The following is a 24,091-nucleotide window of genomic DNA, read 5'->3' as shown; positions in this document are numbered from 1 at the left end:
TAAATCGGCCGAGCCAGGACTCAGACTTCTGTGGGCTCCCAAGTTCATCCTCCCACCACTGCCCTTGTGGGATGAGATTTGCCTCCCTGGGAGTCACATGGCCTGGACACAACTCACGATCCATTGACCATCAGCCCTTTCTGAGGGGAGGTTTGCTTGGCATTGCATGTCACGCTGGTGTCGAGGTCTTGGGAAACAAGTATTCGGGCATCCCTGGGGCATTCTCAGGTGGCTTCTGTTACCTGGGTTGTGTGTCCTGGGGAGAATGTGTCATTCTCCATGCCTTGGGCTGGACTGCATTACCTTTTTTCCCCTCTTAGGTGCCCGTCAAAGGTCGAGGCCTTTCCTCCCGGATTCCTCCTCGATTTGCGAAAAAGCAAAACAACTTGTGCCTGGAGCAAGGCGACGTGACCGTGCCGGGCAGCAGTCTGGGCACTGAGATCTGGGAGAGCAGCAGCCAGGGTGAGCATTCAGTTCAGCTGTAGGGCCCAGAGCTGTCTCACAGGCCTGGGGTCACCTCTCGGAGCCATGAATACAGACACAGTGTTTCCCGTGTCCTGGGCTCCTCTGTTGACCCACAGTGTTTTTTCATTTGTTTGAATGGGAGGTCTCATTCTGTCACCCAGGCTGAGCGCAGTGGCACCATCACAGCTCACTGCAACCTTGGCCTCCTGGGCTCAGGCTCCTGAGTAGCTGGGACTACAGGCATGCACCACCACACCCAGCTAGTTTTTGTTTGTTGTAGAGATGAGGTCTCACTGTGTTACCTGGGCTGGTCTCAAACCCCTGAGCCCAAGCAATCCTCTGGCCTCAGCCTCCCAAGTGCTGGGATCATAGTTGTGACTCACCATGCCTAGCCTGATCCAAAATGTTGAAGGCCATCCTAGAATTGGGTGCTGCTGCAGTCCCTGAACAGTTTTCTTAGCCTAAAATTTGATGGAAAGGTAGAGCATCCACTACGTCCAGTGATCTGGACCAAGACTGCCCCAGAACCAAGATCACTTGGCTGTGGCACTGACCTTTGCCCATGGCAGTTGGCCTCTTTCTTGCCTATGGAAAAGCAGCAAAGGATGGACTGGGGAGGCCAGCAGGCATTCAGCAGCCCTCTCCTGCGTGCTCTGCTCCCTTCCCTGTCACAGGGGGATGTTCTGTGAGCTCCTCCCGAGCGCTCTCCTCAAAGGGCCCACTTGAGACCAGAGGAAGGTGTACCTAATTTTTTTTTTGAGTTGGAGTCTCACTCTGTCGCCCAGACTGGAGCTCAGCGGCCACTCCCGGCCACCGCAGACTCGACCTGCTGGGCTCCGGCGATCCTTCCGCCTCAGCCTTCCAAGTAGCTGGAACTACAGGCGTGCGCTGCCACACCCGGCTAATTTTTTTTATTTATTGTAGAGATGAGGTCTCGCCAAGTTGCCTGGGCGGGTCTCGAACCCACGGACTCAGGCAATCCACTCACCTCAGCCTCCCAAAGTGCTGGGATTACAGGCTGAACCACCGAGCCCAGCTGGTATACCTAACTTGATGGAAAATTTGTTTCCCTGAAAAAATTGATTTCTTAAATTTTGTATCAAATGCTACTTTTCTGGTAACTTTTCCTTTTGAAATACAAAACCTGGCCAGGCATGGTGCCACACACGCCTGTCATCCCAGCTCTTGGGGAGGCCAAGGCAGGAGGATCACTTGAGCCCAGGATTTTGAGACCAGTCTGGGCAACATAGCGAGACCCCGTCTCTACAAAAACTTAAAAAATTAGCTGGGAATGGTGGCATGCCTCTGTAGTCCTAGCTACTCAGGAGGCTGAGGTCAGAGGATTGCCTGAGCCCAGGAGGTTGAGGCTGCAGTGAGCTATGATTGTGCCACATCACTTCAGTCTGGGTGACGTAAAACCCCGATTCAAAAACAAAACAAAACAAGAAACCATTTTAATTAAGCAGGTTCTCCTTGAATGCTTCGTTGGGACAGGGCCCTGCACTGTCAACCCAGAGCGTTCGTAGATGAATAAAACTGGGACGTTTGACAGAATGACCAAGGCCTTAGAGAGATCATCTGGTGCCAGCTCATTTTTATAGAAAGCAGAGTTAAGTGACTTGACCCCAGCATCACATGACAAGCACGTAAGACGCTAGGTTCGGGGTCTGGAGTCTTTCAGTTTTACCACATAGCCTGTCCTCATTTCCAGTGAAAACTTTGGTTCCTACACTTAGCAAAATAACATTAGTCAGTATTCAACTCTGGTTGAAAGGGAGCACGTCATCTTATGACAAAACTTTGATAGTGGTGAATTTGCTAGGGTGAGTGATTGATAGATAGCATCAATGTCCAAAAATATTCATGCACCAGATTGTTTAAGCAGCATGTGCCAGATGCTTTTGTCCAGTCTTTTTCTTCAGGATTCTAGAATGTCTCATTGATTGCTCAGATCGGGGGTTCACAGATGCCTTCAGAGGGCCTCTGAATCTTAACATAACGCAAAAAAGAGCTTTTTTGGTTTTGTTTTTTTCTTAAGAGATGGAGTCTTCCTGTGTTGCCCAGGCTTAAGTGTTCCTCCTGCCTCCTCATCCCGTGTAGCTGGGAATACAGGCATGTATCACCATGCCTGGCTAGCATGCAGTTTTTGTTTTGAGTTAGAGTCTCACTCCGTCACCAAGACTGGAGTGCAGTGGCATGCTCCTGGCCACCACAGCCTCGACCTGCTGGGCTCCCATGATCCTTCCGCCTCAGCCTTCCAAGTAGCCAGAACTACAGGCGTGTGCTACCACGCCCAGCTAATTTTTGATTTATTGTAGAGATGAGATCTTGCCAAGTTGCCCTGGCAGGTCTCGAACCTGTGGGCTCAGGCAATCCACTCACCTCAGCCTCCCAGAGTGCTGGGATTACAGACTGAGCCAACGAGCCCAGCCAGCATGTAGTTTTATGTGCATATATATTTTTCTGGGCTTAGATTCCATGGCTTTGGTTGGGTTCTCAGAGATAGGTTTGTGAGCTAATAAAGTTTAAGTAATACCTGTTTGGATCTTTGAAAGACTTTAAGAAGCTACCGACTTTTAGAAACAAGTCGTTTAAGTGAAGAGAAGCATCAACATAACAGAAGTAGTAATAGAGAATCCAAACAGGTGTGAATAAAAAAGTTGCTGGTGTGTTTGCCATCACATATAGTCAATTAAATACTGAGAAATGTGTTGAGTTAGCTCTGAGGATGTCACATGTTGGGAAAGGCTCCTAGGCCTGCTCTCTTGCTTGTATCAGATCTGCTCACCAATGTGTCTGTCCTTGGCAGGTGCCAGGGAAGGTGGTGAGGGGAGTACCTGTGTTTGTTCCGTAAGAACTCATGAATGTGGCTGGGTATGGTGGCTCACACCTGTCATCGGTGGGAACGTTGGCTGCTTAAGCCCGGGAGTTTGAGACCAGCCTGGACAACATAATGAGACCTTGTCTTTACAAAAATTAGCCAGGTGTGGGAGTGTGTACCCATAGTCCCACCTACCCGAGAGTCTGAGACTGACGGATCACCGGAGCCCAGAAGGTCAAGGTTGCAGTGAGCCGTGCACTCCCAACTGGGCAATAGAGTGAGACCCTGACCAAAAAAAAATATTTGTCCACACTGTTGCTCCTCTTTATGCACTGACCTTGCATTTCTCCGGCAGCCCTCCCCGTGCAGGCCTCAGCCAGTGACTCCTGGAGGAAAGCTGTCACAGCCTTCACTAGCACCGAGCCAGGCTCCGCCGAGGTGAGTGTGGCTGCCACCAGTGTGCTCAGCACATTCTTGGTCCACACGGCCAGCCTCCCTAAGCCTCTGCCACGGCGGCCAAGCCTAGAACTGAGGCCACTTTCACAGGCATCAGCCTGTCCCTGGTTTTCTGTCTTGATTCTGGTGTGCGTAGGGGGCCCGCATAAGCAGGAGAAAGAGAAGGGGACTGAGGGAGTGAGTCACAGGGGGAGAGAGGGGTGAGGGCTAGGGGGCCTCCACTGGACCCGTCTTGGTAGTCATTCTGCCTGGTGTGGGTCACGAGCGGCAGGCGGTTGGCGCACTCATTGTAGCCCACGGAGGATCTTGTGTCGTGAGTCAAGCAGGGTGGGTGCATTCGGCGCGTGCGAGCCTTAGGTTGTCAGGCGCCTTTGGCAGGTCATGGCCGAGGTCAGGATGAGACCTCGCAGGGGGCCGGTGGCTGGAGGAAATGTGTCTCTGTGCCTCTCACAGTCTCACTTTCTGAATCATGGTGTCTCGGAGTTCAGAGGCAGAGCTCTAACCCCTCTGTGCTCTGCACAGCAGGGTTTTAAGAGCAGCCAGGGCGACAGTGGTGTTGACCTCAGCGCCGAGTCGCGGGAGTCATCTGCGACCTCCTCGCAGCGCAGCTCCCCGTATGGCACTCTGAAGCCAGAGGAGACGAGCGGGCCTGGCCTGGCGGAGTCCAAGGTTGACGGCCACAAGGAGCAGGCCCGGAAGCAGTCTGAGCAGAAGGTAACCTGGAGGCCCCTCCTGGCGGCAGGGCCCGGGTGGAAGGGGCCCGAGTCCTGCTTCCCTGTTCCCAGGGCACTGAGCCGCGAGAGGCTGCAGTCGCTCTGGGCCGTGTGTCTCAGCCCGTCTGCTTTTCCACCAAGGATTCAGAACAAGGCTCTGGACAGAGCAAGGAGCACAGACCAGGACCCATCGGCAACGAGCGCTCCCTGAAACACAGAAAGGGCTCGGAGGGGGCTGAGCGTCTGCAAGGGGCTGTCGTCCCACCCGTCAACGGGGTGGAGATTCACGTCGACTCCGTGCTGCCTGTGCCGCCCATTGAATTTGGAGTCAATCCAAAAGTGAGGCACTGACTGGTTGCCTTCTCTCTCTTCTCCCTCGGTCCTTGGAGAGGGTGGGGTTTTAGACAGGGCTGACTCCTGAAGGAGCAGGAAGATGGGCGGAGCGCAGTTCCAGGGACTAGAGTCGGTGTGGTGTGCAGATGGGGCAAGTACGCGCCTGAATTGCCTTCTGGATCCTCACTGACACCAGCCAGGCTCTCAGGCCGAGCAGCCAGTGACCTTCCCCGTCTCCCTCAGGCCACCCGGGGCAGGGAAAGAGGAGGAAGGGGACTTCCTTTCTCTGGTGCCGGCGGGAGGTATCTGGTCCTCCATCTCACGTGCGGCTCCGGCAAATGCTGCTTAGGGGGTTTTTGAGTCACAGAACTGTGGATCATGCTGACGTGTGCCCCTGGGGAAACGTGAGCCAGCAGGACTTCAGCGGACCGTGTGTCCTTTTTTCCCAGGACTCTGATTTCAGCTTGCCGCCTGGTTCTGCCTCTGGTCCTGCAGGGAATCCAGTTGTTAAACTTCAGGATGCCTTGGCCAGTAATGTAAGTCTGCACCTCTACCCCTGCTCTGCTTGCCTACCCTGTGGCTGGCAGGCAGGTCTGGGCAAAAGAGAGACAGGTACAGGCATGTGCCACCATGCCTGACTAGCATGTAGCTTTATGTGCATATGTATTTTTCTGGACTCTAGTCCATGGCCTTGGTTGGGTTCTCAGGCAGGTCCATGAGCTAACACAATTTGAGTAATACCTATTTGGATCAACTTTTAGAGATAAATCGTTTAAGTGAAGAGAAGCATCAGTGTAACAGTGGTAGTAATAGAGAATTCAAAGAGGTGTGAATAAAAATGTTGCTGATGTGCTTACCATTGCATATAGTCAGTGAAATACTGAGGTGTTGAGTTAGCTCTGAGGATGTCAGGGGTTGGGAAAGACTCTTAGATCTGCTCTCTTGCTTGCATCAGATCTGCTCACTGATGTGTCTGTTGTTGGCAGGGGCTGGGGGAGGTGGGGGAGGTGCTATGGCCAGGCTGACCGCCTTGGAGTCATGACTTGGTTTCTAGCCAGCTACCTGTCCTCGGGCAAATTACTTAAATGTTCCACCCTGACTGGGTGCGGTGGCTCACACTTGTAATCCCAGCACTTTGAGAGGCCAAGGCGGGAGGATTGCTTGAGCCCAGGAGTTTGAGACCAACCTGAACAATAGCAAGACCTCGTCTCTACCAAAAAAAAAAAAGTCAAAAAATTATCTGGACGTGGTGGCACATGCCTGTAGTCCCAGCTATTCAGGAGGCTGAGGTGGAAGGATTGCCCGAGGCTAGGATGTTAAGGCTGCGGTGAGCCTTGATTGTGCATGGCACCCCAGCCTGAGAAACAGTGCGATCCCCCCACTCCCAACAAAGAAAAAGGTCCACGTTCGGGTTTTATGACCTTCCAGTGGGGAGAATGTAATTCCTAAGGTCTGATTTATTTGTTTTTCTTTGGTTCCACAGTCTTCTTTGTGCCAGGTGCGAGCTGAGACTGGGTCAGGCTGTTTTGTGGCCGGGTGGGGGAGTGGGGGGGCACAAATAAAGTAGTCGAGGGCCTGTCTCACTGCCCGAGGGTCCCTGGGGTCTGTGGTCTGACTCTGTTGTAAACCAGGAGACCTCCTGTCCCTCCACTGTGGACTCAAAAGCAGGGAGACGCATCTATTGTGGTCACTCAGGACAGGTCTCGATAGAAATGGTGAATGAATCTGTATCATTTGAGCAGGATTTCCCAGAAGATATCGAGGAATACTCATGCTGCTGACCATTGATAGGTGTTGAGTGGAAACAGAGTTCTATGGTCACATATGATTGAAAATGCTGAGCTGAACAAGTTTCCTCACCCAGAGACTTCTTGGAGTTGCTAGCGAACTCCAGGGCTCTGCTGGCGGAGGGGAAGGGCTGGCCATTGCACTTCTAGCCTCTGTTACCACAGGCCTCTGTTTCTTGGTTTGTCCAGGGACATAACCTGCCCTGTCTAGACCAGGGTGTCACCAAGTGCATGTGTGCTTGGCCGCCGGTCCGTTCTTAGGATGCCAGGGCACACCTGGCCCCATCTGGAGGGACTGTGGGGAGTGGGTGTGGAGGTGGCTCTCCCCAGGCTTGTACAGAGGAAACTGACGAGAGCAGGTCTGTCTGGAGGCAGGCGTGGCCTTGGCTGCCACCAGCTCCGTCTAGGTGGTCTTGGGTACATATAGCCAGAACTGAACATGCCTTTGGACAGGCCGTCCCATTCCTGTTTGTGCTTCAGGCTTCCTTTCTCCCCTCTCCAGGCAGGGTTAACACAGAGTATTCCCATCCTCCGGCGGGACCATCACATCCAGAGGGCCATTGGTCTCTCCCCAATGTCCTTCCCCACCGCTGACCTCACTCTGAAGGTAACACAAGTCCTGAGCCGGGCGAGGGGTCCCGCCGTGCCTTGGCTAGTAAAGAGACAGAAGGGAGGAGTCCCCAGCCCCCTGAAGCTTAGACTGCTCTGTTCCCTGCTGCCCTGAGAGTAATGTTCACCCGCTCCCCACTTGCTTCCGAAGATGGAGTCTGCGCGCAAGGCTTGGGAAAACTCCCCCAGTTTGCCGGAGCAGAGCTCTCCAGGAGGGGCCAGCTCGGGACTCCAGCCTGCATCCTCCGTGGGCGCCTCCAGCGGAGTCAACTACAGCTCCTTCGGTGGAGTGTCCATGCCACCCATGCCTGTGGCCTCTGTAGCGCCTTCTGCTTCTATGCCAGGTATCTCATCCCCTGAGCCAGCCTCGGGCACCTTCTCCACTTCTTGTTGAGACACATGTTGGGTTAACAGCCCTAAACCCCCCTCCTCACCCTGCCTTACAGAGCGTGTAGAAGTAGGACTTGTGGATGCGGCAGCTCACGCCTGTCATCCCAGCTCGTGGGCTGGCTGAGGTGGGAGGAGTGCTTGAGCCCAGGAGTTCGAGACCAACCTGGGCAACATACTGAGCCCTCATCGCTACAAAAAAAAAATCTAAAAAAAATTTAGCCTGGCATGGTGGCACATGCCTGTAGTCCCAGTTACTCGCGAAGCTGAGGCAGAAAGAAGGATCACTTGACCCTGGGAGTTTGAGGCCGTGGTGAGCCATGATAGTGCCACTGCTGGGAACTGGGTGAGACTCCGTTCAAAAAAAAAAAAAAGCAGGACTTGTTTTCAGGTGGGGTGGGCATGGCTTCCGTGTGCTGCGGATGGCATGCCCCTCTGCCTCCCACCTCCTTGCTCTGGGAAGTGGCACTGTGGGACTCGGGCAGGGTGCTGCCGCCTCCCGGTGGGAGGAGCTCGCAAAGGCAGCTTTGGTCAGACCTGGTCCCAGACCCGTGCTGTGCCACCTCGCCAGCAAGTCGCTGCCCTCCCTGAGCCTCCGCTTCCTCCTCTAAAATAGAAAGAGCGAAATCTGACCTGGAGCGTGCTTTGTATCAACCGAGCCCTTCTTCGGCGCGCGCGGTTTCTGACCTTGTGTCACCGTCCTTGTCGCTGTGTGGGTGCCCCAAGGGAGCATGTGGGGATTTTGAGGGCCCAGCTGCCAAAGTCTCAGTGATGGAATTCCAATAGATCCTTCTGACCCTCCACTGTGGACTCAATAGCAGGGAGATGAAGAGGACAGCGACTGAGAGGCCGAGGCAGCCCTTGGTTAAAGTAGAGCGCCCTCCCCGCGTCTGGGGCAGGTGGGGAGTGGTTAGGTGGGAGAGGAGGCCAGAGCCCACCTTCTTCCTCTTGGCCCTGACTCCACAGCACCCCCTGGTGCCCTGGGACGTGAGCCCCAGAGTCTCAGGGAACCAAGGGGCTTCTGGCCCTTAAGGGCCATTCAGAAAAAAGGAGACTGGGCACGGCGGCTCATGCCTGTAATCCCTGCACTTCGGGAGGCCCAGGTGGGAGGGTCACGCAGCGGTTCCTGGGCGACATAGCAAGACCTTGGGTCTACGAAAAATGAAAAATAAAAAATAAAAAACTGGCCGGGTGTGGTGGTGTGTGCCTGTAGTCCCAGCCCCTCCGGAGGCTGAGGTGGGCGGAGTGCTTAAGCCCAGGAGGTTGAGGATGTGGTGAGCCATGATTGGGCCAGCCTGGGCGGCAGTGAGGCCCTGACTCAGAAGGATAGACAAAGAAGTGAGGAGACTTGATCCTTTCCTGATTCCCCTGTCTGTTTCCAGGCAACCACCTGCCCCCGCTGTATCTGGACGGCCACGTGTTTGCAAGTCAGCCCCGGCTGGTTCCTCAAACGATACCTCAGCAGCAGAGTTACCAACAGGTGGCAGCAGCAAGCCCGGTGGCCTGGTGGGGGGAGGGGCGCCTCGGCACAGGGCACAGTCTCTTCCTGCGTCCGTGTGTTCGTTGTCTGTGATGCCCAGACCCGGCATATCATGGCAGCCAGAACATGTTTGTTGAATGAATAAACAAGAGACAAGGAAAAGTGTTGGAGTTAAATTTCCATTCTCACAATTCCTCCTAGCTTGGGAATTAGCTAAAATGGAATTTTCTTTGGTGATCAGGTATCCTTCTGATGAAGAGAAGAAAGGCCTAGACTCCCAGGCATGGATGCGTTAGAAAGAGGTAGTTTTAGAAGCAAGCAGGTGTCTGCTTTTGTGCAGGACTGGCATACTTTCGGTACTGCAAGGGGAGGATTTTAAGCAGTCTCCCTCCTAAGGCTGGTGCTGGGCCTTCCAAATTGTCCAGCCACCACAAGAGTGGCTCTCCCAGGCAGAACCGACTCCAAGCGCAGGCTCGAGGCCAGAGGACAGAGGACGTGGCCTGTCCTGACCTCTTTTCAGAAACGTAACCTTAGCAATATGCTGTTCAGCTGTTCTGCAAGAGTTTGATCCTTGTATCTCTGGGTCAGACTCGTGTGTCCTTCTTCCTGAAACTCCAGTCGTGTTTCTGAAATTCACCTCTCCTGCCATGTGTAGCTAGGATCCACTCTTGCCATTGTTGGGAATTCCAGTACAGGGACATGCCGTGGTTTGGGGTTGCTGCTCGTTTTCCACACAGAAGGGGAGCCCGGGAAGGACGAGCTGGAACTTGCTTTCAGGGCAGTGTTCCAACCGCCTTGTGGAGAGGGCCGGGGAAGGGGTGGACACCGCATGGGGGCCTCGCAGTCACCCGCCCGGCTTCCCACCGTAGGCTGCCGCCGCCCAGCAGATCCCGATCTCCCTTCACACGTCTCTGCAGGCTCAAGCCCAGCTTGGACTGAGAGGCGGGCTCCCCGTCTCCCAGTCGCAGGAGATCTTCAGCTCCTTACAGCCCTTCAGGTGAGCCGTGTGTGGACTTGCAGCGGACAGCTGGCGGCCAGGGCCTCCGCCCGCTTGCTCCCTTTGCTCTGTGCAGGGAGGGGGCAGCTCTTGATCACTCCACGGCGCTCTAGGGAGGCGGGCTGGGCTGATACGTGGCAGGCCTTGCTGTGTTTCTTCCGTGTCATCCTGCCTCCTTCCCTCGCTGCCCCCCTACCTTCCCCTGCCTTTGGCAGTGCCTGCAGTGTGTCCGTGTCCTGTGTGTGTGGACGTGTTCTTGTGTTTAGTCCATGGATGCTCAGTCTGTGTCTAGACCACCAGCAGCAGCAGCAGCAGCACCTAGGAGCATGTTATCAATGCATATTCTCAGACCTGAGCCAGGCGTAGTGGCTCACACCTGTGATCTCAGCACTTTGGGAGGCTGAGGCAGGAGGATCCCTTGAGCCCAGAAGTTTGAGACCAGCCTGGGCAACATAGTGAGACCCTGTTTCTATAAAAAAAAAATCATGGTGATATGTACCTGTAGTCCCAGCTACTTGGGAGGCTGAGGCAGAAGGATTGGCTGAACCCAGGAGACTGAGGCTGCGTTGAGCCATAATTGTGCTACCGTACTGCAGCCTGAGTGACTGAGTGAGAACCTAACACCAAAAACAAATAAATAAATGCACAAATAAATGCAGATTCCCAGGCCCTGGCGGGGCAGGGATGCGTGTCTAAGGCTCACTGTTGGAGACCCGGTGTGCTCCTCCTCCACGTGACCCCGACGGTCTGTCTGGTTTTTGCAGGTCTCAGGTGTACATGCACCCCAGCCTGTCACCGCCCAGCACTATGATCCTGTCTGGGGGCACAGCCTTGAAGCCTCCGTACTCGGCGTTCCCGGGCATGCAGCCCCTGGAGATGGTGAAGCCCCAGTCTGGCTCCCCCTACCAGCCCATGAGTGGAAACCAAGCCCTGGTCTATGAGGGCCAGCTCGGCCAGGCTGCCGGCCTGGGTGCCTCCCAGATGCTGGACTCCCAGCTCCCACAGGTCAGGAACTCAGTCACCCCGCCCAGAATGCAGTCCCTGCATGACTCCACCTTGCCCTTTGACCCGCCTTTCGTGTATGCCAGTGTGTTTGTAGCCACTGAGTTTGGTCCTCAGGCTGTGGGAACAGCGCTCTTCCGAGTCACCATCGCTGCCCTGTTGCTACGACCTGGCTCCCCTGAGCTGCTGTACCTGCAGGGCCCAGGGGCAGGCCGCGTCTTCTCTCCGCATGCTGATGGTGTGGCATGGAAAGGGCGGTGTCCCCCTCGCGCAGTTGCTGGTGCTTCCGGACGCCCTCCCGCCCCCTTCCCCGAAACCCCCGTTTCGACACCCACTCCACAGACTGTGCCTGACAAGCCCTCCACACCACCTCGAGTGCCACAGCCTTGCATCCGGTGTTCATTGTGAGGTCTTCCTTTCCCTTGCGCTGCGGCCCTGTTTGACACCTCAGGGAGTCACCCCCCTTGCCTCTCTCCTGGTTCGCGGCCTCCCTTTGCTCTCCTGTGCTCATTCCTGGTGGCTCTGATGTCTGCAGAGCGACCCCCAGGTCTCCAGGCCACGGACCCTGCCCTCCCAGCACGTCTCTCCTCCCACCTGTCCCCTTGTCCACCTCCGCCACCCACTCTGTGCACTCACGTCTAGACTTGGCCTTGACCGGCAGCTGTGGCTCTTGCATGGTCACAAGTTTAAGGGTCCCTCTCAGTTGGCACGTCTGCCTTTGCGAGTTCACTCTTCCCAGTGACCCAACTCTGAAATTCTCTGACCCCCTAGGGCCTCCCACCCACCTTTCATCACCCCTGGCACCTTGTCCTCACCTCAGCAGATCCATTGGAGCCACTTGGCACTGGCACCTAGCTGTGTCTCCCGCCTGGCCCCACCCTCCTAGCAGCTGTTTGGCACTTGCACCTCTCTCCTCTTTGCCCCCATCCCTGACCTCACTTTCTGTGTCGCCTAGGAGATGGAAGCGGTGGCACTCTGTGAGCCCCTGTGGCTCGGCTCCCTGCCTGTCCCGGGGGGAGGCCCAGCCACTCCAGGCCCCGTTCCAGCAAGGCCCCCCCCTTCCCTGCATCAGATGTCAGCATAGAAACCAGCTGTCACGCAGCTTCTTACTGGGGGTCCTCTCTGATGACACCCTGCCTGCCTTTGTCCCAGCTCAGTGGGGCCTCTGACTCTGTGATCCCACCGCCTCTGAGAGTCACTCTTCTTCCCGTGGTCTCGGCACTTCACTTGTGTCTTTCCTTCTGCCTCGGTCTCCCGCTGCCCGCCCTTGTCCTCCCCGTTCTGTAACAGTTGGCGTCGCCCCGGGCCCCGTCTTTGGGCCTCGTCTAGACCCATGGCTCTACATCCCGTCCATATTCGGATCATCCCCACCCACGTACCTGCAGCCCAGATCTGTCGCTGGAGTGGAATCAAGTCCCGTGGCCTGCCTGGTGTCTCTGTTTCCGTGTCTCGTGACATCTCAAACTCATGGTGTCTAGGGCTTGATTTTCCTGCCGGTCCTTCGGGTCGTGTGGCCCCTGCTTCTCCTCACTGCCCCTCCAGACCCTCAGCAGGTCCTGTCAGCTCCAGCTTCAGAAGGACTCAGAGTCCCATTGTTTTCTCGTGCTCTTCACCCCGCCGTGCTGTGCAGGCTCCTGCAGGGGCTCCTACCTGCCTTCCCGCAAGTCCGTTCACAGCCCCGGCCATCCCCCTCTACAAATGGCAGCGCCTTTTGGTGCTCCAGGGAGGAGCCAGGCGTTCTGAGGCTGCGGCCACCACAAGTCTCTGTGATGTCATTCCAGTAGATCCTTCCGACCCTCCACTGTGGACTCAATAGCAGGGGGATGAAGAGGACAGCAACTGAGAGACTACAAGTGGCCCCCCCCCCGCCTGCCCTCCTGTCCCCAGAGTCCTCAGGTCCACCTCTCCCATCACCATCTTGTTCTGGCCGCTAGATCCCAGGACCCAGTTGGACCTTATTTTCTGCCTCTCCTGATGCAAAATAGTGGATGAGTCTTAGGTTTTTGTGCTGTGTAGGGGAATGCAGAGATATACTCCCTGCAGTTGCTGTGTTCATCTTCTGGGACTTGGCATGGCCATGACTTCCTGACTTTCCTAACTCACCCCGTCCTTGCACACACACACGGGTCCATCGCAGCTCTGTGCCCAGAGTGTATGCAGCTGTGTCTGGCGGGTCACACACACCACCCTGCCAGTGCTGGCCTGTGCCTGACAGGGCTCTGTGCCCTTTCGCTGGACAATGGTTGAAAATACACACAGTCACCGGGCTTGGTGGCTCAGCCTGTAATCCCGCGCTTTGGGAGGCTGAGGTGAGTGAATTGCCTGAGACCCGTGGGTTTGAGACCCACCTGGGCAGCTTGGCAAGACCTCATCTCTGCAATAAATCAAAAAATGAACCATGGTAGCACACGCCTGTAGTTCCAACTACTTGGAAGGCTGAGGCGGAAGGATCGCTGGAGCCCAGCAGGTCGAGGCTGCGGTGGCCGGGAACGGCCAGTGCACTCCAGTCTGGGCGACAGAGTGAGACTCCGACTCAAAAAAAAGAAAAGAAAATATATACAGTCTTTTGTCGCGGCAGCAGAGTGCACGCTAACTCCTACGTCTCCAGTCAGCATACTCTCGCCTGCTTTCTCACCACCCACAGCATTCTAGCAAGATGCACCCCCTGCCATCAAGGGCGTAAAGTCCTAGGCAGTGTCGGCGGTGCTGCAGTGGAAATCCAGCACTGTCCAGGCCTTGCTGTAGTTCTGCAATAGAAGTCTGTGTGGCTGCTCTGCGGCGCGTGCGAGGTTTCTCCGCAGCATGCTCCCCCTCCTGACTGTCCCTCTCGTCCAACAGCTGACCATGCCACTGCCTCGGTATGGCTCTGGGCAGCAGCCGCTGATCCTGCCCCAGTCCATCCAGCTGCCGCCAGGGCAGAGCCTCTCCGTCGGGGCCCCCCGGAGGATCCCTCCGCCCGGGTCCCAGCCGCCAGTCCTGAACACCAGCAGAGAGGTAAAGGTGGCCCTGGGGGGGGACCTTGCCTCACCATCCCTTTGTCGAGCTCAGAGCCCCCTGGGGTGGCAAGTGCTGGTGGCTCGGGCGTGTGCCAGGCTTCCAGGGCTGCAAGGAGGCTGCATGGGATGAATGCCTCGGGTGGCTGAGGCTGTGTGCAGGGCTGACGCAGAAGCAGGTCCCAGAGATGCTGGGTGGGCACGGCCAGGGCTGAAGCCAGGAGTCTGCGTTTCTTACCAGCTTCCCAGGTGCTTCCGCTGCGAATGACCTTGGGTAGAGAAGTCATGGCCAGAGTTGGCCAGTTCCTGGTGGTCGTGCTCAATTAATTCCTGCACCTGACTTAAAAGAGACAAATATGCCGTGATGATTTCTACTTCTAAGAAGAAGCCCAGCTGAGGCGAGTGGATTGCCTGAGCCCGCGGGTTCAAGACCCACCCGGGCAACTTGGCGAGACCTCATCTCTACAATAAGTCAAAAATTAGCCAGGCGCGGTAGCACGTGCCTGTAGTTCCAGCTTCTTGGAAGGCTGAGGCGGAAGGACCGCCAGAGCCCAGTAGGCTGAGGCTGCGGTGACTGGGAGCGTGCCACTGCACTCCAGTCTGGGCGACAGAGTGAGACTCCAACTCAAAAAAATAAAATAAATAAGAAGAAACCCTCAGGCCGGGTATAGTGGCTCATAATGAGCCTGTAGTCCCAGCACTTTGGGAAGCCGAGGTCAGAGAATTGCTTGAGCCCAGGGGTTCGAGACTAGCCTGGGCACCACAGTGAGACCTCATCTCTAGAAAAATCAAAAAGTAAAAGAAAGAAAACAGAAAAAAGCCCTCGTTTGAGTCTAGATTGGAGGGGAGGGGGCTGCAGATTCATCCAGAAGATACGTTCCTGGAAATTCCCATGGGCCCTCACCAGCTCTGCCCAGGGTGGTTCAGGGCAGGCCAGGCTGTCTCCAGGGCCTCAAATGACAGTTCGTTGCCCCTTGGTCTCTTTAGTCCTCTCAGATGGAGATGAAAGGCTTCCACTTTGCCGACAGTAAACAGAATGTTCCAGCAGGAGGCCCTGTCCCACCACCACAGACCTACAGGTAAAGATACTCCCTGGGGCTTGGATGTGAAACACTGGGGACATGGCCCAGTGGCTCAGAAGAATCCAGGGAGAGTGGTCAGAGGGCACTGAGTCCTGGTCCCCATTAGGCCAGTGTGTCACTGTGCCGTCTCAGTGCTGGTGCACACTTGTGTTTTAGTTAACCACGGGGGAAATCGGGCATCGGGAGGGTGGTTTTGTGTTTAATCACCATAATAAGATGCTCTGGATTGGGGAGCTTTCTGGAAAGGTAGGAAGAGGAACAGTTCATGTTTTCGTAGACATCAGAGCCAACCCTAGCTGCTTACCAGACTTTAAAAGCAGGACCCGCTGTCCAGGAGAGGAGAATGGCCTCTCCCGGGGCCTCCTTAACTGGAACTCGCCCTCTGACCCCTGCCGGGTGACTTTTTGTTGCTGGGTCCGTGGGGACATTTTATGCGCACTCTGCGCTGGTCCCCTCCTCCTGCTTCGTGTTTGTCTCCACCTCCAGTAGCTGCCCCAGGTCCCCTTGGCAGATATGGAGGCGACTTTGTTGGGTTTCGGCAGAAACCTTTGGGTCCGCCGACTCCACCCCGAGTTGGGGCGTGAAGGCCACGTGCTCTGGCTCTGGGCCCCAGGGCTTGTACCGTTGGCTCTTGTGGCATGTGGGAGGTTCCTGGGGGTCCCCTGGTGTTGGCAAATGGTGGAACAGGCACCACGGGATCCCCCCATGAACATGCGGATGCCGGCTGGCTTGAGGGCCACTCTGCCCATCAGTCCCGTTGCCGGCGAGCTGCTCCTGCTGCGCTCGCTCGGCCCCTCTGCCCTTCAGGCTGTCTCCTCCGTCACGCCGTCCCACACTTCCAGACGCATCTCCAGAGGAGCGGTTTGGTGGATTTCCCATTTCGTCGTCTTTTCTTCGTTTTTCTTTTTTCATCTTTGCACACTCTTGGCTCCATTCGTTTTTGTGGATTCGTACGTTTTGTTTCCCTCCCATGTCTTTCACATAGGCCAGCACCTCAGAACTGGGTGCGAACGACACACATTTAGCAGGGCAAGGCAGTGAGTGTGATTTGGAGGAAAGGAGGAGGCTTCGAGTGTGAGCAGACGCTGCTGTTCCCCTGCTGCCACAGGCGCATTCTAGCAGCATCTGGCTACAAAACCTTCCACAAAGAGGCAGAGTCCAGAAAACATGCTCATGAGAGTCGGCTGTGTCCATTTAGCTGTAGGAGTGGCAGAAGATTATTCTTTGGAGAATATTTAGGAAATAGAGGCCTTGACCAGGCGCAGTGGCTCATGCCTGTAACCCCAGCACTTTGGAGTTTGAGACCAGCCTAGTGAGTCTTCGTTTCTACAAAAGAATTTAAAAATTAAGCCGGGCTCGGTGGCTGTGCCTTTGGGAGCTGAGGTGAGTGGATGGCCTGACCCCGCGGGTTCGAGACCCGCCTCGGCAGCGAGACCTCATCTCTACAATAAATCAAAAAATCAGCCGGGCGTGGTAGCGCACGCCTATAATTCCGGCTACTCGGAAGGCTGAGGCGGAAGGATTGCCAGAGCCTGGCAGGTCGAGGCTGCGGTGGCCGGGAGCGGCCACTGCACTCCAGTCTGGGCGACAGAGTGAGACTCCAACTCAAAAAAAAAAAAAAAAAATTAGCTGGACGTGGTGGTGTGCAACTGTAGTCGCAGCTACTCGGGAAGCGGATGCAGGAGGATCGCATGAGCCAGGATTTGGAGGCTTCGGTGAGCCATGATTGTACCGTTGTACCCCAGCCTGGGCAAGAGTGAGACCCTGACTCAAAATAATCATATACATATATAAGGCTTAGTGAATACTTTTATTTTGATGGTGTTTTAGGGTTGGGAGGATTGGCATAATGTTGTAAAACAGCCTCTGCCAAGGTTTTTTTGAACCAGAGGTGCTAAGAAATGACCTGCAAGAAAAACGGTTCCCCAGTCCGGTCCTTAGAGTGTGCTGTGTCCCAGGTGGCTGGGTGGGGAGTGGTGCTCGCCAGCACCAGGTCTAGCAGCCCTGCTGCTGAGCGTCCCTGGACTCTGTGCACATGGTGCTTCCTGCACTTTTTGGCCACGGAACCTTTTTTTCCACGCAGCACCTAATTAACATCCCTGAGAGCTGGGCATTTCCCTAATGGTCAGTGCAGTGCATTCAGAGGCATGCCACACATTTTTGCCACCCCACCCCTCTCTCTAGAAGTGGAGACGGGAAGAATGCTCAGCACCACTCTGGTTTAGTATCGGGCTTCTAGATCACCTGTCTGGGGCACTGCACCATGTTGGTGCAGATTCTGAGGCCGTCAGCATCCAGCTCTCCTCTGTAGGACAGCAGCATCTGCCCGTATAGGGGCCTCAGCCTCTCCCCTCTTCCGGCTGCGTCCCCTTGAGCTCCGTCTTGGAGGTGTCGGGGTGGGTGGTGACACTTCCCATCTCCCCGCTCTGCATTCTCGACTGTCTTGGGCCTGTGGCTTTTTCTGTCCACGAGGGCTGCGGACTGCCTCGAGCGAGTGCCTCTGGCCGTGGGGCCCTGCCGTCCTCGTGCCTCCTTTGTTGCTAGGCTTTGACTCCGTTCTGTGGTGACGCGTTGTGTATTCTCAACCCTGCCTTTGGTTTTTTCAGGCATAGCTCTGCTAGCCCCAGTGGGAAGCCCTCTGGATCAGCAGTTAACATGGGCTCTGTGCAGGGACACTACGTTCAACAGGTAGAAGATGGCTTTTCAGACCCTTCAGCCCTGGACACTTAGGCCTGTCTCCAAGCGCCAAGAGAGAAGGGGCTGTCCAGCCTCTCTGAGTGTTCCTCCTATAAAGAGAGACATGCCCTAGCGGTTAGGGCACGAAAGCAGGAGCTGGGCAGCCCAAGTCCCTCCTGGCAGAGGCATTTCTCCTCTTGACGGGCATCTGGATCCTTCCTTGTCCTGCAGAGAAGGGGGGATGCGGATTCCTCTGAGGAGGTGACGCCAGGAAGTGTGCTGTCCCAAGCACCTGGGGACTGTACGGCACTCTGGGAGGCATGTTAGGTCTGCGGGTTAGTGCTCACTGCAGGGCGTGAGCAAGCGGGTGTGCTTGCGGTGCTTGCTGGCTCCGGGGCGTGGTGTGTCTCTTCTTTGTCTTGGCCTTGGCTGGGTGGGGTCACAGGTGAAATAAGCTTTCCTGTTTCATAATAAAGAGGACTTCTCAGTGTGGTTTCCTGCAGGCACTGTTCTCTTCACTCCTGCTCTAAATGTGTCCTGGGTGCAGAGCTGGGTCCCCTCCGGCCTGGGTTTTGAGTCAAGCCAGCTCATCTGGCTGGGGGAGGTGGGAAGCCTGGTGCTCCAGTTCCACTCCTCCGTCCATGCCTCCCCCAAGGGCCCCTACTGGAACTGCATGGAATGAGCTTCTCAAGCTTTCCCCCAGAGTTCAGGCTGCTGTGGGGGGCAGACTCGGCTGGCGCGCTCAGTGGCGCCCCACCGTGCAGCGCCGCAGGCCAGTGGCACCCTGGCTGGGAATCTCAAGGTCACCTAGGGCCTGGGGGGGGGGAAAGAGGTTTCCTGATGGGAGAGGTGGAGGGTGGGAGCTTGACCAAGTCAAGGCCAAAGGTCTGGCAGAGCCAAGTCTTTCGAGAGGTCTCCGAGCCTCGTGGAATGCACTTGGGCCTGCTGTGGGCAGGGTTGCACTGACATGAAAAGGTCCTTCCTGTTGGCCTGGGGACCGGATAGGCTTCTGCCCTGGGACGGGCCATCACTGGACTCGCGGAGGCCCCAGTGTCTTCCTGGTGCTCCGAGTCACTGCACTCGGAGCCCTCAGGGAGGGAGAGACAGAGCAGTCACGCCACAGTCCTTGCTAGGAGAGCGGTGCTGTGGCTGGCCTCTGGCCCCGGGATGGACGGCCTGGGGTGGCTTTCCTATGACTCGGAGCAGGGAGGGGAGCAGGGGCCCGTGCTTCCAGACGGATGCTTCTGCATGTGGGTCACTTTTTCCCCTTGTTCATCTGTCCAAAGGCAAAACCACGAGTGGATGAAAAGCCCAGCCTGGGAGCCGTGAAGCTGCAGGAGGCCCCCTCGGCCACCGCCCAGATAAAGCGAACGGGCGCCATCAAGCCCCGGGCAGTCAAAGTGGAGGAGAGCAAGGCCTGAAGGTTCCTGGCTGCCGCCTCGCCTCGCCCACCGGGGACCGCGCCGCCCCTTGTGGCTGACGCGGCCGGCGCGGGAGCCTTGCCGGATCCACCGTCCACCTGCCTGGCCTGAACTGAGAGACTTCCCTCTTCTCCGCTCCCCAAAGTTCCATCATCAAGCAGCTTGCACCCGTGGATACATGGCATTGACCCGCTTGCTTTGATACAAAACAAACAACAAGCAAACGACTCCTCCGTCCCCCTTCCTCCCCCGTGACTGTGGAGTGAGCTCGTCCGCCACCGCCTCCTCCCGCCGCCAGCCCGGGAGCTTCTCAGCGCGCTTCGGCCCAGCCGCTTACCCCCAGGCACAGGGGCTTGGCCGCAGGGTCGCTTTATTTGGGGGCTTTTTGTTTTAAAAAGCAGACAAGGTTTTTACAAAGGGGAAAAGAAAACAAAAACGCAAGCTTCGTCTGTACAGCCGAACTTTTTGTACGGTCTTTGCCATCCTCTCTCCCTTCCCTTCTGTCTCCCTGTCTCCAGTGGCTTCCTCTCACCTCTGTCCTGTTCGATTTGATACGTCACTGCGGTACCTTAAGAGACCACTGCGCCCCTCCTGCTCCCTTAATCCTGTTCACTGTCGAGTTCTTTGCAAAAGGAAAGGGAGGTTATTTAGGATCCTGGTGGGTTGCAAGCACTGAGTGGGTGGGGTGAGCAGAGTGGCAGGCAGATTGGCGGCTGGCGTCTCCTTTGGGTTCCCAGGGGGCTCCCAGACACCTGCGATGGCGGTGACGTTTTAGCCTAAAAATAACACGGGATTCCTGTCCTGGAAGCCAGTAGATACACTGACCCCTGGGCCCCAGGGGTGAATCCTGGAGACTCACTGGTATCTTTCCGGCCAGCCTGTTAGCTGATGCACCCTGGGCCCCACCCCAGTCCCCTGCTCTGATTCTGGGTCTCCGAGCCCATCCCTGGGGGTGCTTCCTCTCAAAGCCCTCCAAAATGTTTCCCTTTCCTCTTCCAGAGGCTGCTGCTTTCTTAGGACCCGCCTCCCCCTCCCACACGGTTCATCACTGAAGCCACAGAGTAATAAAACACTTGCCAGGTCTCGGCCGCAGCACAGGCGTGTGGTCCCTGAGCAAGGCTGCTGGGAGTCTCCTTTTCCTGTCTCCACTCCCAGCAGCTGACCCGGCTCTTGGGCAGAAGGGTCAGAGCCGGGCAGCAGGTGTCAGTCTCACTGGTGTCTGACGGCCAGGCGGGTCCAGGATGAGGCTGGGCCGGGGCAGTCCTTGAGGACATGTAGCGTCTGACGCGTGTCGAGCTCCCCTGGCAGAGGGGTGGTGGGAGCTGCTGTGCACTGGGCTTTCTCTGGTTTCAGAAACAAGGAAATCATCCCAGGTTCTGCCCGTCCAAGGAAAGGGAAGGGGGCTCCGAGTTTTTCAGATGCTCTGTAGGGTCACTGTCCAGCCATCCACCCAAAGGTGCTGCTGGCACCACTGGTGGCTTCAGGGGACAGCCGGCTCAGGACGCACACTGAGGGCGGGAGGGCAGAGTCCACCCCGTATCACGTGAGTTAGCCCCTGGGCGGGCTGTCAGCACTGTGTCTAGTGCCGGGCCTGGGCAAAGGCATCTTAGGGCCCCTGAGGCATCTTCTCGTGACTCTGATTCCAAGGAAGTGGGGAAGCGCCTCCTGAAGCAGTGCCTGAGTGCCAACTGGTGCCACCTGGGAAGTGCAGGCTGACTGCAAAATGCTTTCTGTTCAAGCTGTGTCTCCCAGTGCGTCCCTCCCTCCCCCCTGGCCTCCTGCCACCCGCCCTCCTTCACCCCTAGTCTTTTCAGGCCCTTCTCAAAGGGCTGTCCACCTTGGCAGCGTCCCTGGCCCACCCCCCACGTCCCACCTCATCTGCTTCTCCTCCCCCTGCAAGTGTCTGGGTGAGGGGCCTGGGGTAGATCCTCGGCCCTGCCCACCATCCCTGGCTGAGTCTGGGTCTGCAGGGGTCACCAGCGCGTGCACCTCCATCAGGACGCGAGACACGGCCAGACCCCCCCCACTGAAGCCGGGTGCGCCTTGTCGGTCGAAAGAAAAGGTGATTTTCTCATTTTGAAATTCAACAGGACAGTCCTGGATGCTGTTACAAACTCAAGATGTATCCTGTATCCTTCAGGTGAACCTGCCGGCCGAACGATAGTACTTGCTATTTGAGAAAAAAATAAAAACCAAAAGGTCACCTGTGCTCCAGCCCTTTTCTCTTGCCCCATTACTCCTTCCTCCCCCCACCCCAAATAAAAACAAAAAACACTAGAATTTATTTATATGTATTAATGTTGTAGGTCTAGGTGGAAAAAAAAGTAAATGTTTCACTGCTCTATTTATATATCCTGTCTGAATTCTGTGCGGGATAGGCCAAGAATTGCATGTGAGGTTCAGTGCGGTGTCCCACCTCTGCGTGGCCTGGGCTGTAGTCTCTTTCCTGCCGAGATGCAGATTTTAAGTGAGACTCTGTGGGGGCAGAGGGCCTCCTGAGACCCTCACCCCCTTCCTTGGTCTGATGAAATGCAGTTTTTAGTGCAGAGATGTCTTAAGGTGCAATATCTCTCTTCCTTTCATGTGGTTTTAGAGTCAGGCTCAAGGTAGTAAGACTTAGGGCCTTGTTTCAGTTTCAACCCCCCATCCTAGGGTGCAGACATGTGCAGAGGCTTCCGCCAGGATGCTCCTGGGGAGCCTTGGGACAGATGAGACCAGCCCTAACTGCTGCCACTGGGACTGGGGGCAGGTGCAGAATCCTCTCACCTTTGCCTGCTGTAGTGTGTCCAGTGATCATCACCCGGTGGCCGTGCAGGGGGGTTTGCCCAGCATCCCTGACTCGCGAGGTGGGTTCCAGAGAGTGGGTGTGCATCTGAAACGCCTTGGCCGTACCCGGTCTTTCTTCACTGGTACTTCCCCTCTTTTATTCACATCATCATGCTTTTCAAACCTGGAGTTCATAGAATACTTCGGCTCCAGGCTCCTTTAGAGTGGAAACAAAGGATGGCTTTATTACACATTCAGAAAACTCGATTCCGTCCCAAAGCCGTGGCCATTCCAGCCGCTTCTAGGGACACTGGGGTATCTTGCTGAATATCGACATCAGCTCTCCAGCTGTGCCCCCGCTCACCTGTCTTCTGGGGCTGACTGAGGGGTGGTCGGTGAGGCCGTTTGTGACTGACCGATGCCCAGAGCTGAGGAGAATTGCCGTGCACCACTAGACACAGAGCTGAAGCAGTGCTGGAGTACCAGCTGGGAAGGGCAGTCTTCACTGGAAGATGCTTTCTGTTTAATCTGTAGCTTGCAGTGCTGTGTCCTGCACAGCCGTGTTGTGACTGGCCTGCTGAGGCAGGGCATGGCAGCTCTGGTGAAGCCCCTCTCCCTGGCCTTGAGTCGCTGCATGTTGCTCCTCAGACCTTTGTCCCTTTTCACTTCCTGCAGAGCAAGCCTGGGTTCGAGGGTCTGCTGGAAATGGCCTTGACAACCACGGATACTAGAGTGTGTGCTTTGTTGTGTTCTGTGGTGAGAAAATGCATCCTTCCAGAAAGCCAGCTCTCCTCTGAAATGTGAGACGGACCTAAGACAAGTATGTCATCCGGGACAGGAGTGGCTTGGTGTTGGGGACGGACACCGTGTCACCCAGTCACACGCCACCGGGGCCTGTCTGGTGAGTGCACGGAACCTGCTCACTGTTCCTCCACCCCAGTTTGGTGGCCTCCAGAAGGGCAGCAGCACCCCAGGGCCCCGTCTTTGGCACCTTCTGACGCCTCAGAGTGGAAATCCTCACAAAGGCTCTGCACGGACGACTTTCTTCCATTGTTCCGAGAGGACGCTGTACTCTTAAGCTTTTGCCCTCATGCTTTGCGTAGTAAGAAGAGGATTGGGGGGTTTTGTTTTGTCTTTGAGAGGGTTTTGTTTTTGTTTCTTTTTGTTTTGGCCTTTCCTCTTTGTCTTTTCACGTAGACCAGATATTTGAAAGGGCAGACGATGGCTAAAGGTGTACCGTGCAGCTCGTCGGTCCATTGCTTTGGGGAAGCTGACCTTGGATGGGAGATGGAATCATGGACTTACCAGCCAGGGCTGGCACACTCCCCTTCGCCCTTTCCCCCGGTTCAGTACCTATTGTTTCTCCTTTCAAATATGTGATTGTACTCGCTCTTTCCATATGAAAGAATTCTCCTTATTTAAATAAAAAAAAATTTAAAAAATCAAGTTGAACGTGGCTTTCTCAGATTGCATGCCCCTCGTTTCTCGGTCCCTTTGGAGAGACCTACCAGATGGGAGAGCTCCAACTTTGTGAGCAGTTTACAGGGAGGTGAGGAGTAGCTTGGCCTAAACGCCTTCACAGAAGCCTTGGGGGAGGAGGGTGGAAACCTGTGGATAAAGAGCATCTACAAAATGCAGCAGGACCTCTTGGTCTCCACCTGCTCCCATGCGGTCACCACCTGCCTGCTCCCTGCCTCCCGCACTTGCAGTGAGAAGTGGGTTGGTCAGAGGAGGTAAGCCCTGCTGCTCTTGGGGCTTTGTTTTTTTTTTGAGTTGGAGTCTCACTCTGTCGCCCAGACTGGAGTGCAGCGGCCGCTCCCGGCCACCGCAGCCTCGACCTGCTGGGGATCCGGTGATCCTTCCACCTCAGCCTTCCGAGTAGCTGGAATTACAGGCGCACGCTACCATGCCCAGCTGATTTTTTAATTTATTTTAGAGATGAGGTCTCGCCAAGTTGCCCAGGCGGGTCTCGAACCCGCGGGCTCAGGCAATCCACCCACCTCAGCTGCCCAAAGGCGCGGGATTACAGGCTGAGTCATCGAGCCCGGCTTCTCGGGGCTTTTTGCAGGAAGCATGGAGGGTCATGCTGCATGCATTGGGACG

General features: G+C 55.9%; 1 protein-coding gene across 2 annotated transcripts in view; it reads left to right on the top strand.

Annotated features, from left to right (window-relative positions):
• Window positions 1–23,434, top strand: part of PRRC2B (proline rich coiled-coil 2B) — a 46,276-nt gene extending 22,842 nt beyond the window's left edge. Inside the window, exons 10-23 of one of the 2 annotated variants that reach the window (XM_008048109.2) lie at window positions 321–462; window positions 3,642–3,724; window positions 4,265–4,456; window positions 4,597–4,794; window positions 5,238–5,324; window positions 7,078–7,182; window positions 7,336–7,528; window positions 8,954–9,051; window positions 9,921–10,048; window positions 10,813–11,053; window positions 13,889–14,044; window positions 15,031–15,122; window positions 17,732–17,813; window positions 19,088–23,434. In XM_008048109.2, coding sequence (XP_008046300.2) covers window positions 321–462; window positions 3,642–3,724; window positions 4,265–4,456; window positions 4,597–4,794; window positions 5,238–5,324; window positions 7,078–7,182; window positions 7,336–7,528; window positions 8,954–9,051; window positions 9,921–10,048; window positions 10,813–11,053; window positions 13,889–14,044; window positions 15,031–15,122; window positions 17,732–17,813; window positions 19,088–19,222 — 1,932 coding nt within the window. In that variant the 3' untranslated portion in view covers window positions 19,223–23,434. The remainder of the gene's footprint in view (window positions 1–320; window positions 463–3,641; window positions 3,725–4,264; window positions 4,457–4,596; window positions 4,795–5,237; window positions 5,325–7,077; window positions 7,183–7,335; window positions 7,529–8,953; window positions 9,052–9,920; window positions 10,049–10,812; window positions 11,054–13,888; window positions 14,045–15,030; window positions 15,123–17,731; window positions 17,814–19,087) is intronic. The other variant, XM_021707581.1, reaches the window with a different exon arrangement.
• The last annotated feature ends 657 nt before the right edge of the window (window positions 23,435–24,091 follow it).

Source organism: Carlito syrichta, unplaced genomic scaffold, assembly GCF_000164805.1.
Source record: "Carlito syrichta isolate Samal-C Ts95f unplaced genomic scaffold, Tarsius_syrichta-2.0.1 Scaffold120527, whole genome shotgun sequence".
Taxonomy (NCBI): Eukaryota; Metazoa; Chordata; class Mammalia; order Primates; family Tarsiidae; genus Carlito; species Carlito syrichta.
This window is presented reverse-complemented; position numbering and strand designations above follow the sequence as displayed.